The sequence below is a fragment of the Gobio gobio genome, assembly GCF_949357685.1.
Source record: "Gobio gobio genome assembly, chromosome: 10".
Taxonomy (NCBI): domain Eukaryota; kingdom Metazoa; phylum Chordata; class Actinopteri; order Cypriniformes; family Gobionidae; genus Gobio; species Gobio gobio.
The window spans coordinates 39,342,414-39,361,883 of record NC_137116.1 but is presented as its reverse complement, the minus strand read 5'-3'; the positions used below and the strand labels follow the sequence as shown (position 1 = coordinate 39,361,883).

The window sequence follows — 19,470 nt, the reverse complement described above, 5'->3', positions numbered from 1 at the left end:
AAGAAAGGAGCCAGAATCACAGGCCAGGGGAAACATCAGTCAGCACCATCAGGAATTCAAGTAGGATCAAATAAAGAGAGAGAATAAGGTATCATAGATCAGTTGAGAGCACATCCTACTCATATGTCTAATAATATTAGATTAAAACTGAGCCCGGAACGGTCTCTAACTTGATGGTTGTGATTTAGCCTGACCTTTAAATGCTGCTTTACTGCCATTTAAAGCCTTACATCTTAAATTATGGTGATTCCTTTTGATCCAAGCATGGAAATGGTCTTTATGGGTGAGCTGAGCTCTTGACTGCTTCAATCCAGCTGCTTGATCTGGATATATGTCGAGATGTTTCATCTTCTGCCTTGCATTTAAATTAGGCAGTTCACACGTCTGAGGGATGAGGATCAGGACTGCTTTCAGCCGGCTCCCATCCCAGCGCTCGCACACATACAACACCTGTCTATAAACAAGCTCTTGCTGGGATACTAACAACTAGATTTATTTAGCGTTTTAATAATAGATAGACAAGCGCACGGACAAACACCCTTATGAAAATATTACCACTTTTATACAACGCAACATAATCGAAATCTGACGAGGTAATGACCCCCTTAATAGCTCATTAATGTCAGTAGGATAAACTAAAAGCATTGATCAGCTGGAGTGTGTGCAAGCGTATATGGAGAGAAGGGAGAAAAGCTTTTAGCTGCATTATCAGTCCTCCCCTTTGTGATGTCATAATGAGAGAAGATTGCCTAGCAACCCACACTGCTGCCTAGAGACCGATAGATGGGGAATTCGAACTTGAACAGCCCCTATGACATAATCTAAAGATGAACACAAGCTCACCTGTGTGGAGCGAATCGTCTGTAGGTATTGCCTCTTCAAGCAGAATTTGGTAACACTTTACTTAAAACCTCTATGTATAATGCATTATAAAAGTTTTTTAATGCACTTATTATCTATTGTAATGCATTGTATGAACTCATATTTGTAACCACAGTTATAATACTTATATATTCATTGTTAGAACACATGACAAACAACCAATTTCAGAATCTGCAAATATAAATGTGCAGTATATAAATACTTATAATGCATTATACAAGGGCTTTAAGTAAAGTGTTACAACAGCAATTACGTTGTTAGTGATTTACCATAACTAGCTCATATTTGCAATTCTCAAATGTGTATGCAAGTGTAATTGAACAGAAACAGAAACAACCACCCTTCTGTACATGCATGGCAGCCGACAGCTGTTACATCAAAACAATTATGCAGCCAGGCCATTAAGGCAATTTAGAAACATCAATATCACATAAGTCAGATGTATGGCTTCCAAGTGCACTTAGACACATCCTTTGCTGGCCATAGTGGGGAAACGCTCTATAAACATCACCTTTAAGCAAATAAAATAACTCAAAATCATAGTTAATGTAGATAGTACTATGCCATAACTGAGAAAATAACTACAAGCAGACAAGACTGTGTGTGTGTGTGTGTGTGTGTGTGTGTGTGTGTGTGTGTGTGTGTGTGTGTGTGTGTGTGTGTGTGTGTGTGTGTGTGTGTTTATTTGTATGCGTTTAGTGTCTCATTCATTACCAGCAGGTCTTTGTAGGGCCATCTGCACTGCTGCTCTCTCTTCCAAGAGATAAATAAGCACTGTTCTCATCTACACTGACAGGCCCGTGTCTGGGCACATGTGTCCGTGTGATTTTCCATCTTGATAAGTCATTATTTTGTCAATACACGTCCTGCATTCTGACATGTGGCAAAATGACACAAGCAACAAAAAGTCCTTGATTAGCCGATAGAACAGCTTGGCCAGACTGAAATACTGTGGCTTAACAAGCAGTAGAAACATCAAGGTCATGGGTTTGATTCCCCTGGAAACAATAAAATGTATAGCCTGAATGCGTTCTAAATCGCTTCGGATAAAAGCACCTGCCAAATACAAAAATGTGCATACAAATAAATGGCATCAAGTAACTTGGGAAGACAAACCCAAGGCAGAAAAGTGCCTTTCCTGGAGTGGATGTGGGACATTAGACACAAGATCACAATCTGCTGAGCTCTCAATGAAGTGCTGAATGAAATCAGAGAGAGCTGCGAGCAAGAGCCTCATAGTGATGCCCTGAGTGTCAGGATTCATCTGCAGTCATAAGACGGATTTCTATAGAGGAATAGAAAGACTAATGTTCTTTTTATATGCTTTATAGAAGTAATTTTGTAGCAGTATGTATTGAATGCATAATGTACAGTTAGCCAGCATAATCACAAAATAAACATCCTGTGATGTACATTCTGTAGGGGTTTGTTTTGCAGTAAATACTGGCTGACTGTACATTTTCCCACTTATATGCTTGCTTACCAAATAAATAAATAAACAGACATGAAATAATTGGGTGGCACAGACAAGGGTCAAAATATACAGTTTAGTGATCATTATACTAAATGAACACCACAAATGACCAAACAAGTACATGCCATGTAATACGTGCACACTGGAAAAAATACTTGTTAAAAAATACTATTAACTCTTTCCCCGCCAGCGTTTTTGATCATTTTCACAAAAATGTAATGGCCCATCGAATATTTTGTTGTATGAATATCTGAGCATACAATATATACAAAACAGTTTTATTCTAGCTGCATGCATTCCTTTTTTATCAACACTTAAATATGGGTAAGTTTCATAAAAATAAAAAACATTTTAAACAAAAAGCTGAGAACATCACGTTTTTATCAAAGTCTACATCCAGATTGGATTCAGGAAGATGATCAAACACAGATCACAGATCATCAACACACCTAATGCTTGCACAGTCCTATAGCTCGTCCTGGGTCGACATTTCATTCAGTAACATTAGGCAGTTTTGATTTATATGATGTTTAATGTTGATGATCACGTTATCTGCTTACATACGATCGCTTGTTTTTTGTGTGTGTCTTCTTCACCGGTGTTTTAATCAGGAGATTCTGTACTCATTCAGAAGATGCGTAACTGCGCACCCTAACATATAAGAGTGAAAACGCGGAAAATTCCATGTTTGGCTGGGAAGTGTTTTCTTACAAATAATGCAAAATTGTTTGGTGGTGAAACAGTGTTAATTTCGTTGACGAATAATTTGCGTCAATTTTCGTCAACAACCTTTTTTCACTGACGAAAACGAGACGATAACTAAATAAAAACTAGTGTTGGATGACTAAAACTATGACGAAAACTTACTGTCATTTTCGTCAACAAATAAAAACGAGATGAAAATGTTAGCGAGGGTCGATTAGGGAAGAGATCCAGTCAGAACTGATGTCCTGTGTAACAGATGCGCACATTTGATTTGAACGTGCTGATCTAACTGCTGGAAAACACAGCGCTGTTGCGCGCTCTACAGGCTCACCCCCGCATCCCCAATACAGCGCTCCAGAGCAGCTCACAATCAATGAATAGCGCACATTTATGCCAGGCAATTGTATATGAACTAATGCTGATGAATAATGACAATGTTTACTTTACAATGTTTATATAGTAATGTGTTTTATACGGTTGTAACAATGCATATTTTATCTCTTCATCTGAACTTGAATGAGCTCCTGCAACTGCAACAGAGGCGCAGACCTTTCAAAATAAGAGTCAATGTGTATTTCGAGCTTGTTTATAATTTAAAAGTCACACATTATATATTCATATTTGGTTACACAATAAACTGTATTTCCTTTCATTCCCATTTAATTTATAGTCAGGAGGAAAGACCAGTATTTGACACATATTCAATTAAGTATCAGGGTTATAATAGTTAACTAAAACCATTAAAAGAAAATCATTACTTGAATAAATGGTAACTGAAATAAAAATAAATAAATAAACAAACCTATTTGAAGCTTTAGCTTTACCTGATAGGGCCTACTAACTAAAACAAAAATACAAAGTTATAAAAACTATATAGATGTTTTTAAAAAACAAACAAAAAAGTGAATTGTGCTCTCTTTCGTGTATTTTTAATGTCAAAAACAAAATGATGTCAAAATTAAATGGAGCTTAAATGCTTAATGTATTACAATTGAACTAAACTCATTAGATTTTAGGAGACTAAATCTACAGTAGATTTAGTCGACTAAAATCATATGATATTTAGTCGACTAAAACTAAAAATAATTCAGGTGACTAAAATATGACTAAAACTAAATGGCATTTTAGTCAAAAGACTATGACTAAAACGAAATCAAAATTTGCAGTCAAAATTAACACTGTGGTGAAAGAGTTAATGCAGATTATCTGTCGTTCTTACTACTTTGAGTAAAGATGGAGCAAGATTTTTTTTTACAAATGTTTGTTACATCAGTCATTCACGTTAGTGCTTGGCTAACATATGCACCGTTATTGATACAGTTCCTGCATGTGCACCGCAATAAATTAGAAACACACACACATCGGTTTGTTGATGGACAGACACTTGTTAATGCTGATGGTGAGGATTTACAGCTGCAACATCTCATAATGTACCTCATAATGAGCAGTGTATTACTGAGAAACGTCCTGCTCAAGTCGTCCTTGCGATGGAGGGCTGGGTTGAATAAGTTCTTCCAATGTTTCATTGTCATACCCACGCTCGGATTGATATGGTAAAATTGACATCTTTACTGTCTTTACAGTGTGTTCAATCGCTGAGGAAGCCTCAGCTGAAGTTCAGTTATGGTAATGGACGATTAGCTTCTGACAAGCGTTGTAAGCAGTAGCCCAATCACAACAGACTGGGCCATCTGACCAATCCGATCAGAGTAGCTTGCGGAAAGGAGGGATTTAGAGAAACTGATTCATCCAAGGAGTCGTTTGAAAATCATTGAAAAATGTGATGTGCAATGTATATTATGAGATAATTAAAGTGTTTTTTGACCTTTGATGCATGTAAACTTGTTCTAGGAGACCTCCAAAATAAAATTAGGAACCTTAAAAATAGCATAACAGGGGCACTTTAAAACATTTTTGACAGGACAAGCTGGATTCATTCTCATCAAAACATACACACAGACTAACCTTGTATGAGAGTATAAATTGATGGCTGCATGTGTGTACGGTGAAACAAAGCTCCACTGTCACTTCAGGGCACATTAAATGCATCAGCAATTATCTGAGATTGTTGAGTAATTATAGGAATCACAATCCTGATTCATCATTGTGTCCTTAAGCACATCCCCAGGGTGGCTCTGGCGTACAGTAGATTGCTTTAGATAAAAAGCATCTGTTAAATGTTATGACCCACAACAGGGTGTCCACTCCACCCAGTGAACGCAGGTGGATCTGAAACAGAGAATCACTCTGAACACCCAAGAGACTCAAAACCAAAGCCATACCAAGCTACACCACACAGCTTGCAGACAATCAGAAGACTGACCAATCAATCAATGGCTACAACAGCAAACAGAATGGCAGATAGAGCCATATATGCTCTCTCTTCTGTAGTGTGGTACACTTAGTCTGACAGCATTAATGGAAAATGAAATGAAGGGCCATTTCCTGAAACATGAGCCGTGCTCAATTACATTGCTCGGGTTCTCTGTAAAGCGGTTTCTCTTGTGGATATCTTGTTTAAAGCAAGGGAAATATCCAAAATGCCCCCAAAAGTAACAATGGCCAAATGCTCAAAACATGATGTTGGTTAAATTTGGTATTGTTGGAATGGTTATGTAGCATTTCATATCATCTAGTCTTGGGTTTTTGAAAATGTATAATTTCAATTAACTGATTCAATTGTTGTCCGAAAAAATGTCATCAAAAAGGTAAAAAACAAACAAACTGAAAACCAATTACAGTGTGGCAAATAACAAAAAAGTAGATTTTTTGATACCAAACTTGCTGATGAACAAACACTCCCTCTTAATGCAAGTATTTAAACACACACAAACACACATTATGTCCTGACACTTTCACAAAAAAAAATCATTGGCTACTTCAACTCTCCTGAAACACCCCAGCTGTCAAGTGAGGAAACTGAAAACAGAATCACCATACTAACCCACTTGAATGGAACGGATGAAAAGAGAGAGAGAGAGAGAGAGAGAGTTTGTAGCTATTCTGTCCATTCACTCGAAGGTCACACAGGTAAGAGCTATGAGCGGTCACAGGTGCGGTTCCTTACCGTGGTGGTTCTGTTGTTGTTGCTGATGTTCTTGCGGTTCGCCTGGTTCTTCCAGCTCGCCGAGTTCCGCCAGTCTATGGCCGGTGGCTGTCAGCTCCGCGCGCAGGTTCGCCACCTCCTGCTTCGCGGACTGGATCGCGCCATCGATCCGCTGCGCGAGCTGCTTATTCTCGTCCATCATTCTCCGGATCTTCGCCTGCGGGGAGAATCCACAGAACCCACGGAGCGTGTCATATCGCCTGCTGCATCATAAGCACACTAAAACCCCATTCTGTCCTTCTGCTTTCTTTTATAAGCTCAGAAATCCCCCAAAATCCACAAGATGAGAACGGATATTCAGAGTCCCATTCTGTCCATTGTTTGTATGTGGCTGTCAGGGAGAAAGATAAACAGTGAGAGACAGAGGCTTTGGAGAGAATGAAACAGCGTGCTTCACTAAACGAATCTTTCCGCCGCGCGCTCTCGTGGAGAGAGTTGAACGCACAAGAGACTCCAAGAGGCTCTTTAAACGGACTGTACCATCTGAGGAAGAGAGGAGGAGGGCACCCATCTAAAAGAACATCACATTGGCATCATAAACTAACAAATTAACAAATGATGTATTTATTTAACAATATAGGATTTTAAAATAATTTCAAATAAATAAAAGTACACTACTAAATAGATAAATACATTTGTTTATTTATTTAATTAGGGTTTTTTAATATATAAAGGAAAAATGAACAAAGCATATAGCCTAGCTGTGGTATAAAACAGCTAATAATAATAATAATAAAGCAAAATATCACACCTAATAGGCTAGTTACCTTTCAATTAATAACTAGTTCCCCCCCTCAAAAAAAAGCCTATATCAAATATTATCTTTGATAGATTCTTTTTTTTATTTAATTGTCTATATCAAATTTATTTTAACATGTATATAGGCAAGTGAAAAGTGAATGCATCCCAGAGGAGATGTGCATGTTTTTCTGTGTGTGTGCATGTACGGGTTTGGCTACACTTGTGAAGGCCGCATTTTGAAAATGTGCTCACAAATATAGTGAAACTTGTTAGGACATTTAAAGTGTTCCTCGATGTTTGTGAGGCTCATAAATCTGCCAAATTATGTTCCTCTTTAAATCTAATAAAGTGATTTGGTTCTAGGGTTAAAGAAGGATATAGTAAATGTTATCAATGTGAAAAATATTGCATCTAGAGGGAACCTCGCTTTATGACGCTCATCCTCAGTCATCAATTTCTTGCCTTACATACGACACTCCCACATATATTTATTTGCTTTTTATCAAACCATAAGGAGAAGATGATACACTGATGCATTCAAAGTGTTTGTGAGACTTTGGCTACAGTATGTGTGTGTGTGTGAGAGAGAGAGAGAAAGAGAAAGAGCATATGTTTTGTTCTAATGTACCCACTCAAATTCTTCACTTCAATCATCTCTGAGACAGCAGAATTTTGTGGTTTTGTTAGAATGTTATGAATGTGTGTGTGTGTGTGTGTAAGGAGTTTCAAGAGCCAAAGCAAAATAAAGAACTCTTATTTCTAAATTCCCCTTTATACCACTTTCTCCTAGAGAATTCTTTTTCTTCATTCCTCTGTATAAACAAAACGATTCCACATTGATGGGAATCCCAAACGCTTCCTGACTGTGGTCAGTCCTGTCACATCTGGGTGGAACCACAATAGATCTTCTGCTAATTCTCTCTTGTATGTTAATCACAATGTTGTAATGTCTAACTCTGTGAGACTTGGTTTAAAAGATTACGGACCACACCCAAAGGCAGTTACATCAGACAACATCCTCTTAAACATCCATAACCTTCAAAAAAGTATTTCAGTGGGATGCCAGTTCAATATTACCTGCTTTTAGTAAAAAACTGAAAATAGCTTCCATTGAATTAGTTTTGTTCTCGTGACCATGACTATGTTCAGTATAGAATGTATGCATAGTCATTCTACTATGTGGTATGTATGCTGTGCGTGCACAATACGCACAAAATACTCGGATTGACCTCCTGCCTTTAATACTAGGATCAGTGCAGTATCACTGCAATTTGTACTGTATCCCATAATGCAATGCACTCAATCAAAGTCCATATAAGGCAAGTCATTTCACTCAGCTGCAATTACTTTACTAATTGGCGATTGGCTCTTTTATTTAGAAGGCGGGGCTTATTCTGCCATATTGCACATCTCCCATTCAAAGTAATACGAGTTCACTTGACCTTCTTTTTTCAAAATGATGAATAATCTCAGATTTTTAGTGTCACTTTCTTGACGCATTATTTAATCAGACTGCCAAGAGTTTTTTAAAGACATTTTTACATAAAAAAAATTAACTTTTACATTTTAAAAAATAAACAATGCAAAATATTTTCTAAATAATTTTTTAATGGAACAAGCAAAATTATGAGGTCATGTAACAACAAAATGGCAAGATTTCGCATCAGGTTCAAGTAGATCAAGTGAATTCACCGCATTGACCAACATGCATCGCTACACAATTGACAAGGACAATTGACTTTTTTTGCCCACAAATTTGTGCAGAAATGTGGCAGCACCTTAATGTGTTCTGTTGCACAAAAATAGCAGCTAGTATATAGTACTCCACAGTAAGCAATGAGATTCATTCCAAGTCTTTTTTCTGTGTTAATTTAGTCACACGTCCCTGACCAAAGTGCACTGACCACATCCCTCTTCGGATGTGTGATGATGAGCTGCAAGTAATTGCTGCTCACATAAATCAAGCAGAAAAAAACACTGTTAAAGAGAATGAAAGTAACACTGCATATGAGCAACACACATGAAATATAACGCATGCATTCAGCTTGTATTTTGAAGCAGATGACAACACCTCCCTCTGTTTATGACATCACTTCCTCCAGGCTGCTGTCAGAGCAGTTTGTGAGGGTGACATTCAGCTGTCTCTCTCAATGTGTTTATTGTCAGTCACAAACGGCACCAAAAATCCCTGATGGAGGACTGTTTTCCTCTGACCTCTTCAGTACTTGAACAACTGCAAAACTTAAAGGGATAGTTCACCCCAAAAAATGAACATTGTGTAACATTTACTCACCCTCATGCAATTACTGTAGCCTGTAACCTGAACTTATGAGTATTCAGAACTTCTTCTGAGACAACTAAATGACACATTTTAAGTAACCAAAATTGAAATTTCATTGTTTTGAGTTCTATGAACTTGTTTCTTTTAATTTCGACAAACTTAAATTTACCTGAAACTGAGCTACTTCCCAACATGCCTGGCCATGGCACTCGAAAAGGAGAGTAAATGCTCAAATTAAGTGTTATATATTTTTTTTTTTGTGCAAGATTAATGTTAAGTGGGATAATTAGTAGTATTTAATTTAAGTTATACCATATGACAAGAGGAGCATGAGCTTGGTTAGAAAACATGTTAAATGTTCTATATTTCCGTACTCAATTGCTATGCTATGCTAATGTTATCAAAGCATTGTGTTTCGCATTTGCTGAAATAGCTAGCTATAGCTAAATTTCTACTACAAAATATATTTAAATTGAGACTACATGAAATTATGAGTTAAATGTATTAATTAACTTACTTAAAAATGTCAAGAGCAATTAAAATGTAGGCTATGAGTATAACATTGAAATCTGCCAGTTTGGGCTTACTTACATTTTGAATTTCTTAACTTAAAAAAATGTGATGTATAACTGATTACCTCAATATATATATTTTTTTTAGTTTTGCCAACTTTCTTCATATTTAATACTGGAAAGCTGCTTTCTTTAATGCAATCTTTTGTAGTGCCATATAAATGAACGTAATGGGACTTCAAATTGCAGAGCTAGTGCAAACATCCACATCGCTATGATCAGATGCTTTCTAACTGCTGTTTGTGTGTGTGTGTGTGTGTGTGTGTGTGTGTGTGTGTGTTGATTTTGTTACTTGAAAGTGCGCAGCACATTACATATTCGTCTAAACATCTAGCAGCGGGATGTTCTAACAGATACTTTAAACTTCTTTTTACCCCTAAGCAAAGAACAAAAGATAACTTTGCAGTGAGTATATTAGGGCCTGCAGGATTTTCACTATCCCTTTAAATACTTTGATATCCCAGAGCCAGAGTCTCTCATCCAGCAGCTGTTTTAGAGATATGAAAGATCCTCACCATTTGAGAAACAGAGCTTTTCATCATGCCTGATTTTAATTACTACTTTCTGGCTTTGCTTTAATGAGATTTAAAAGAAAGAATGAGACCCCATTTTTCTTATTTACACTTTTTGTCTAATCTCCTCTGGTTTTCTTTGTGTTCTTCTCTTTATGCCCCTTTGAATTTTCCTCTCCCTTGTCCTTTGCCCTCTCCCTTTCTCTCTGTCTCTCTCTCCGCTCTGCTGAGCAGGAAAATGAGGAGAGGAGAGACAATTAATGTAGCTCTTGCACATCCAGACACAATAGACCAGCCAGACCCTCGCATATACACCTATAGAGTCACTTCCTAAGCATCTTGCCCCATCCCAAACTGACTCAGACCTTAAACACAAACCTGACACACATGCACGTAACCGCTAAAACAATTTGTTGTAGAGTTTGAGGCACTCATCTGAGCTGGGCTCATCACCATGGTAACAGCCGGCCCTCTAATGTCAGTCAGGTGTTTCTTTGGTGACCATGTGTTTCTGATTGGTTGGAGGCCTTCTGGGATATCAGAAGCAGATGGCATTGTGGGATACGTTAGTCATTTGTGACATGTGCCCTCTGAGAACCAGCTGGGCCTATGCACACTGACCAGTGTGTGTGTGTGTGTGTGTGTTGAGTTAGGCTTGATGAGGAGGAATAGCAAATTGACTCTAGCAGACCTTTTCAGTCCCCCAGGGACTCACTGGTGAGATTAAGTCTGGACCTTGCTAGGTCCCGTCTAGGCTAGATTCATACTGAGGGTCATTAATGTGTAGCGTGAGGCTTGAATCTGCAAGGTTTTTAATCATCAAGTCACGATAAACCTTGTAACCCTATTAAAAGCTCACTCAAAATAAATGTGTTTATGTGTGAGTGAACGGCGTGAGAAGTGAGCGTGTGCTTCGGGTTATTAAAAAATGCAGGAAAAGGACAGGAAGATGGCAGCAACATTATCATTTCCAGCCCCCCTTTGGCCTTGAGTGGCAGGATGGCTGATGGATCTCTGGTCTGGGAAAGGGGGAGGTTTCGGCTCATCAGGGTTTGATTTGGCCAGGAGGAGCAGATGGGATAGGGAAATTGTCTGTCCAACCACACACATAAACACAAACACATACTCACACCTATACTGGAACTCTCGCGTTCACACTGACCAACACAACATTCTACTGCATATTGTTTTGGTAATTTGACCGATTATGAACCAAAATATACCAAATGTTTTAAAAAAATAAATATTTTATGCTCACCAGGACTGCATTTATTTGATCAATAATACTGTAAAAATATCTGAACAGTAAAATCCTATTAAAATGTAAAATAACTGTTTTTTGTTTAAATATTTTAAAATGTAATTTATTCCTGTGATGGCAAATTACATTTTAAAATTTCTCCAGTATCAGTGTCACATGATCCTGCAGAAATCATTCTAATATGCTGATTTGATCCTCAAGAAACATTTCTTCTTATTATAAATGTTAAAACACTAAATAATTTTTTATAGGAAGTTCAAAAGAACAGCATTTATTTGAAATAGAAATCTTTTCTGATATTATAAATGTCTTTACAGCTTCTTTAAATTAATTGCATGCATCCTTGCGAAAACACTTTTGAAAGGTAGTGTCTATAAAGTAATATTGTATATAAAATATACATAAAGGAACATAATTGGCCATACTTGTGCGTTGAGCTGCAGGTGAGTCATGAGTGTCATGGCTCTCTGAAGTGCTTCTCTTTTGATAAGCAGTGACACCTGCTCTTCATCTTCCAGATTCTTTCTCCACCCATACAAAGGGACCTTCTCGTTCAAACTGCACAAAGACTGACCCTCTGCAGAAGAACAAGAGTCCCTGTACATTCATACGCAATTAAAGTACTAGCATATAGTTGATAGTAAAGAGAAGCCTTAAAGGGATGGTTCACCCAATAATGAAAATTACCTCATGATTTACTCACCCGCAAGCCATCTTCTTTCAGACAAACACAATCGAAGTTATATAAAAAAAAAGTCCTGGCTCTTCCAAGTTTTATAATAGCAGTAAATGTGGGGTGAGATTTTGAAGCCCAGAAAAGTGCATCCATCCATCATAAAAGATATCCAGTCCACATGCCTCCGGGGGTTAATAAAGGCCTTCTGAAGTGAAGCTATGCTAAAATAACTAGCTTCCGACAGACAGCCGTACGCATCGATTTACGGCGAAAGAGTAACCCTTGACCTGACGCATGACGCATTGACGAATGCGGAAGCGCAATGGAGAGAGCAAAACAAAACACCAGTCAAGAATTAGAAGTCTAAATGAGAATTTTTAAAGAGAAATGTCGGAGGATTTCAATGTAAGAGAAGAGGAGCTTGAGTTTGTTGCCCAGCCATATTTGTTTGAACCACCAGTGGCAGCTGGTCAATAGAGGGCGCTGGGGCGCCGCCTCCATCAAAATTTCAGAAATAAAAAAACATATGGAAAGAGTCAAAACGTGCGTTATAGTTTGGTACCGCATCACAAATGACGAATCTATCGCTATTTATCTCCTGAAATATACATGTATACAAAAATGATATTAAAGTGAAATAAAAATAAAATAGTTTACTCATACGATGTGCTGGCTGTTAGTAAGAGCCTCAGCATTTAATGAAAACTGGCTTTGATGGGTTAACTATTTTATATGTTCTTCAATATGTATCATGCGGTTTCATGGGGGAGGGACGCCGGACAAATGGACGTCTATCTGAGTCCAAAAATCTACGGGCAGCATGTGATCTGAAGCTGGTCTCTAATTGGTTTCTTAAAGATCCTCCTCGGGACACAGGTCGCTGCATCCCAGGGGAATCAGAATTGGATGCGTGTTATTTTATCCAATCTGATTGGTTCTCGTCACCTGTCATTCAACTTTCCGCTCTTGGCAACTAAAGCAAAAGTGCGCGGGCGACACAGTCACTCCGACTCTGCCAAAACCTTGTTGAGGATGATCACTTTTGTAGAGATGGCAGCAGTTAAACCAAATTCTTTCACAAGGCGTTCGTTGGAAGAAAAAAAATTATAAAGGATCCCGAACCTGACCAACGCGATTTACAAATCCAGCAGCAGGTCAGTGACAGAGGACGAAGCTACACTAGGAGCTTCACGCGCTTGTCATGAGAAACGTAAGTGGCTGGCTGGATGTGTTGTTAGCAATGCCCTTTATCGCTTTCCCTGTCTTTTATTTCTAAGTGTCGGTACTGAAGTTTTGTGGAAAAAAACGGGGGTGAAAGACCTCAAATATCTAACTGAACAATGCAAACGTCATGACACTTCTGAGATGACTGACTTTAATCAGAGAGTCATTGAGAAATTTGCTGGCCAGAAAGAAAGGAGAGCAAAATGTATGTTCAAGTAGTCAACATGCTATTCTGTTGTTGTTGTTTTGTTTTGTTTTTCCTTTCCTCATTCAATTATATGTGGGAAATGAATGTGTAAAAAGATAAAAGTGAAGACACTGTTTTCTCTTTAACCCTTGTGTTATGTTGCGGGTCAATTTGACCCGTTTTGATTTTTAAGTTGTCAGAAATATCAGTTAACCTATGTTTTTTTTCTTAAAATTTTGTGACTTTTTCTCATTTAAGGTCATGAACATGCATGCAAAGTTTCAACACGCTGATGTGTTTTGACATATACACACACATTTACTGTTACGTTCGTGATGTTCACGGGTCAATTTGACCCGCATATTTTAATGTTCTAAGGCAATTGTAGAGACCCAAAATAATAACATTTCTTGGTTATATTTTGTTATTTTAGTTTTTTACTAACCTATGAAGCTAAAAAAAATAGCTCTTCCCCATTTTTTCAATACAGAAATATTTTTTGTATGCCACAAATGGTAAAAATTAGCTATAATTTCTTTTTTCAATCTATCTGAAATACTATCTAACCTACATTGTTTTTCTTGAAATTGTGTGACCTTTTCTCATTTAGGGTCATTAACATGCATGAAAAGTTTCAACATGATAATGCGTTGTGAAATGTGCATATCAAAATTGTATACACTCTTGCTGTTTGTGGGTCAATTTGACCCATATAGGATAGCTGTTCAAAAGCAACTGTACAGCCACAAAATACAAAACACTTTGTGCATCTCAGAGCTCTTCAACTATTAACAACTTCATGAAGCAGTGTTTTGAAATCGGCCATCACTGTATAAGTCGTAAAAGTAAAGTTTAAAACAAGTTATAGAAGTTTATGAACATGAAAATATATAACATATATTTTTATATTTTATATAAAATATACATTTTACAAAACATGTTAAATTCTAAAACCTCAAGAAAATCAAAGCTAAATATCTGAACAAATTCTGTACCAAATTTTAGGTTGATATCTCAAAAAAAAAAAAAAAGTTTATGTGTGCAGTACCAACGTTTTCCACTAGATGACATGTAGACTCTTGGATTTCCATATATGGTTTGAGTGATCTGAACGTTATATTTTCATACTTTTCAAAATATCTATGAAGTAGACATCCTATTGAGAAGTAGTTTGGGCAGTAATGTTAATATTTGATTTGAATTCAATCTCTAAAATGCATATAAAAAAAACATATGGAAAGAGTCAAAACGTGCGTTATAGTTTGGTACCGCATCACAAATGACGAATCTATCGCTATTTATCTCCTGCTCTGTCATCTCTTTTGAAAATCAGTCACCAAATATGAAAAGGTTTAGGTTCTTTATCTTTAGGTTTAGACTAAGGTAGTATTGTTCTAAATGTATAAAGGCAAGTGTCCTAAGGGCCAATCTTAAAAATAAAAATGGTTAAAAGTATTTTTATAAATCGTAAATTCAGATATTTATTCTTTGTAATGTGTGAAAAGTATTGATATTAAAAGTTAATTGTTTGTACCTGATTGTATGTGTTTTTTCATAGTGTTATTTTTGGGGAATTGTTGAATCCAATTAGGGTCAATTTGACCCGGACCATAAGGGGTGTAACCAGAAATCGAACAGTGCACGAGGGTTAATGCTTGAATTTAGTCAACATGCATCTTGATACCCCCCCCCTGCGGAAAAAAAAAGGCCCCCAAAAAATAATTATCACCAGCCGCCACTGTGAACCACGAGAGGAGAACCTTACGCTACTCCTATCGATAATTTTCATTTTATATGAATGGGTCAAGAGACCCTTTTCATTTGGATCTGCTCATATTAAAGGGTTAGTTCACCCAAAAATTAAAATTCTGTCATTACTCACCCTCATGTCGTTCGACACCCGTAAGACCTCCGTTCATATTCGGAACACAAATGAAGATATTTTTGTTGAAAGCTGATGGCTGAGAAAGGCTTCAGATAGGCCTCCATTGGCATTCTGTACATTTACACTCCCAAGACCCATAAAAGGCACTTAAAACATCGTTACAAAGTCCATCTCACCACAGTGACTCTACAATAATCTTACGATGCGACGACAATAGTTTTTGTGCGCAAAAAAAAATCTAAATATCCAACTTTATCCAACTATCCGCGAGAAAATGACGTAGCACCGGGGTTCGGGAATCCATGAAATGCACACTTTAGTCCGATTTTGAGAACTACGCCGAGACCTAAAGCACGATCAATGTAGAATTCAACAGCTTAGACACGCGCGTCTTCCTCTGCTTGTAAACAAAACGCTTCTGGGTCATGTGTCCGAACGCCGGATCTGCGTCATATTCTCACGCATGCGTCGTGGAGGCACACACGGAAGACATTTTTTTTTGCGCACAAAAACTATTGTCGTCGCATCGTACAATTATTGTAGAGTCACTGTGGTGAGATGGACTTTGTAACAACGTTTTAAGTGCCTTTTATGGGTCTTGGGAATGTAAATGTACAGAATGCCAATGGAGGCCTGTCTGAAGCCTTTCTCAGCCATCAGCTTTCAACAAAAATATCTTCATTTGTGTTCCGAATATGAACGGAGGTCTTACGGGTGTCGAACGACATGAGGGTGAGTAATTAATGACAGAATTTTCATTTTTGGGTGAACTAACCCTTTAATAGTACTGAACCCAAAAAGCAATACCCACAAAAGGACATGAACATTTTATGGCATGCAAATGAGTTTAAGTTCAATCTAAATTGTACAGCTGAAGGAGCAGTTCACGCGTCAGAATTGATCACACCCGCCTAAACATCTCATGAATCACTCACAGATCACTTCACACAGACTTTATTGCCTTTAGAGTCATATTTTTCCTCTCATCGTCTTTTATGGTCTCAAAGTGGATTTACTCTTTATCAGGTGTTAACACAGAACCAAATCCGAACACACACATACATGTCTATCAAAAATGAAAAAAGGGAGGTAATCTTTTTCTTTCAAAACCAATTTAAAAGACCATTTTAAAGGAGTATCTTTTTTCTGTAATGAGGGTTATAGACCACTACAGCTTTAGGCATTTCATTAGCTGATGACAGATGCTTGAGTGAAATTAGACCACTTATCTTTTGGAGTGCTTTAATAGGTGCATGTTCATTATTCTAAACAACACTGACAGGGAGAAGGACGACATAGGCTGAATGTCACTGAATACAGCTCTGTGACTGTCAATGAGACTATAGGCAGGATGATTAGTTCAGACAGAGCAAGGTTTTTTTTATATATTTCTGATATCAGATGTGTGACTCTGATGAAACAAACAGGTTTGACAGCCAAGATTGACTGTCAGTCCTAATGTTGAAGCACATCTCTCATTTTCAACTGCGACAAAATGAATGTACGTGTACGTGAATCTTCACCACCACTGAAAAATAGAGCAAATACTGCTGTTGAGTCATGATACACGACTCTTTGTGAACTATGATGAACATAAAGTCACTGTGCTAACAGCTGATGACGGTAATCTGGGCTAATGCGGAAATGCTTTGCCTTGATTGTAAAATCAATTACAAACAGAATCAAATCTGTTTATAGTGTGATTATAGGCCTATTATGCATTACAATTACATGCATTTTTGCAATTCTTTGCATTTTAAACGGAAAAATGTTTACAATCTACTTCTGTGGTAATTGCCGTCTGTGGCGGCATCCGAAGCCTGGAAAATGCTGCCTTCGAAGGACACATTTCAAGGTAGGAAGGCATCAAGGCACATCCGAATCTAATGTTAGCTTCACTTCCTGTCTCCTGAGATACCTTCATGTGATTGATTTTTGAAGGCAGAATATTTGTATCCTTCGCTGCCTTTGATATCCCACAATAGACCCTTTTCACAGACTGTGATGATGCGTTTTAACGGTCATCAATATCGTAAATCCTGCAACGTTTTTTTTTTTTTTTTAATGTATGTAGCCTACATTTATAACACAAATACTTTGTATTTTATTACTTTTGCATCAAATTGCAAAAAACAAGTTATAGCTGCTGTGAGGGTGTTTCTAATATGGGAATGATGGTAAAAATTAACATATTTCTCTCTTTTGACTGCCGTTATCAATCTAATGTATACTCACCGTTATAATAGTTAACCCAACTATGACGACTTCCGCTCTGAGAAACCAATAAAAGTGAAAAGGCATCCTGTGTTTTCCATTCTGTGACAGTTGAGCTGAGAGAAAATATTTTTACCAACGTTTTTTTACCAACATTTTCCACACGAGAAATTACTAATGTAGTAATTCAATATTTGTTTAGTTCTCACCAAAGATTTCTCTATTTTGTTGTATATCATTAAACGGTTACACTGCCTAAGAAGTCCGAAATTAGTTTCGTGAGGTGCCTTCATGCACAAACGCTGCCTTACAAGCCACTGTCTGATAAGGCAGCGAGGCAACGAGTCAGCTGCCTAGGTTTTCGGACACAGCCTGCGTGTCTGTAGTTACACTGAGGATTTATGTCGCCCTCTAATGGTCACATGTCAATAAACGAGAGCAAAACAAACTGATCACAGATTCCTCAAATATACTGCCTATCATTCCATTCCATTAATCATCTAGTATTCTTGTTAAGCATCAGGCAGTCAGGAAAGTACTTCAACACAGCAAAGTAGGTTACTTCAACACACAACTTCTGCTTTTTCCATTAAATTTTGCCCGCAGAGAGATCTTCCTTACTCTTTCTCAGTTATGTGTGGTATTTTAAGAAAAGAAAAGAGAAAAAAGAGATTTTTCTATTGTGAGACTCCAAACAACAATGAAGAAACATGACACATTTTGTACAATTAGAGAGAGCGAGAGAGTGATATGTCTCACACAACACAGACTGTATAGAAATAATTTTAAGGCACAGATCAAGTAGAAATATAGCGTAGCATTTTACAGTGTCCAATGCTGTTCAATCCCTGTGCTGAAGTGTTTGAGTGTGTGTGTGTGTGTGTGAGAGAGAGTAACCTGAAGGTGTCAGACAGACTATATTAAGCTTCTGATATAATGAGAGCTGACACTAAAGGTCAGAGAACTGAAGCATCTCCCCTGTCCCTCTGTTCTTTAGAGATACACAAATAATCCACTGCAGTGTTGTCAAAACGTCCTGTTGTGTTGCATTTAAATGATCTGAAGTGAGGGTACTTGCACTACGTCATGTTTAACTGCTGCCCTTAGGTCACTGCGCTGCTGGGCAGAAGGCCCTGCCATTGCAGGGGAAATGTATCCAAGAGGCTTCTGCTGAAGTGTTTCTAGGCAGCGCTCAGGGGGAAAAGCCCGCGGGGTAAACGAGTAGAGCAAATGCAGCCAGGCGAATGAGTGTGCTGACATCCAGCATCTATACAGAAAGTAAAGAAACCGCAGCCTTGGAAAGACAATGTGCGTGTGTGGAATAATCTGCCTCATCATTTGTAATCACAAAAGTCGAAGTCCACGTAAGTCCACAGGAAGCTGAGAATGGTGAAAAATGAACATTCTTGCAGTTTTTCTTTTGCCTCAGTCAGAGAAATCAAGTTGATGTAGACCTTCCACACATTCAAGCAATCAAATGAAACATTTCTCTCTCTCGCACTGTTTCTATTTCTTTTTCTCAGGCTAATTTGACAGTATCCTTGAAGGATTGGGGTCACACTCTAAAGTTACAATCACTATGTCCAATCAGCATCTCAGTCTTTGACCAAATCCGACTATCCGACAACTGATAACTTTATAGCATTCAATTTATATATAAGTCACAAAACAACCGACTGTTCTGAATCACTTTAGAATTCCGATAAAACTTTACAATGAGTTTATATAATGTACAATGGGGATGTTAACA

At 37.7% G+C, this 19,470-nt stretch overlaps 1 protein-coding gene across 1 annotated transcript in view; it reads right to left on the bottom strand.

Annotated features, from left to right (window-relative positions):
* kazna (kazrin, periplakin interacting protein a) overlaps window positions 1-6,496 on the bottom strand; it is a 65,731-nt gene extending 59,235 nt beyond the window's left edge. Inside the window, exon 1 of the mRNA XM_079827976.1 lies at window positions 6,129-6,496. Within this exon, the coding sequence (XP_079684102.1) occupies window positions 6,129-6,309 (181 nt within the window). The 5' untranslated portion in view covers window positions 6,310-6,496. The remainder of the gene's footprint in view (window positions 1-6,128) is intronic.
* Between the last annotated feature and the right edge of the window lie 12,974 nt (window positions 6,497-19,470).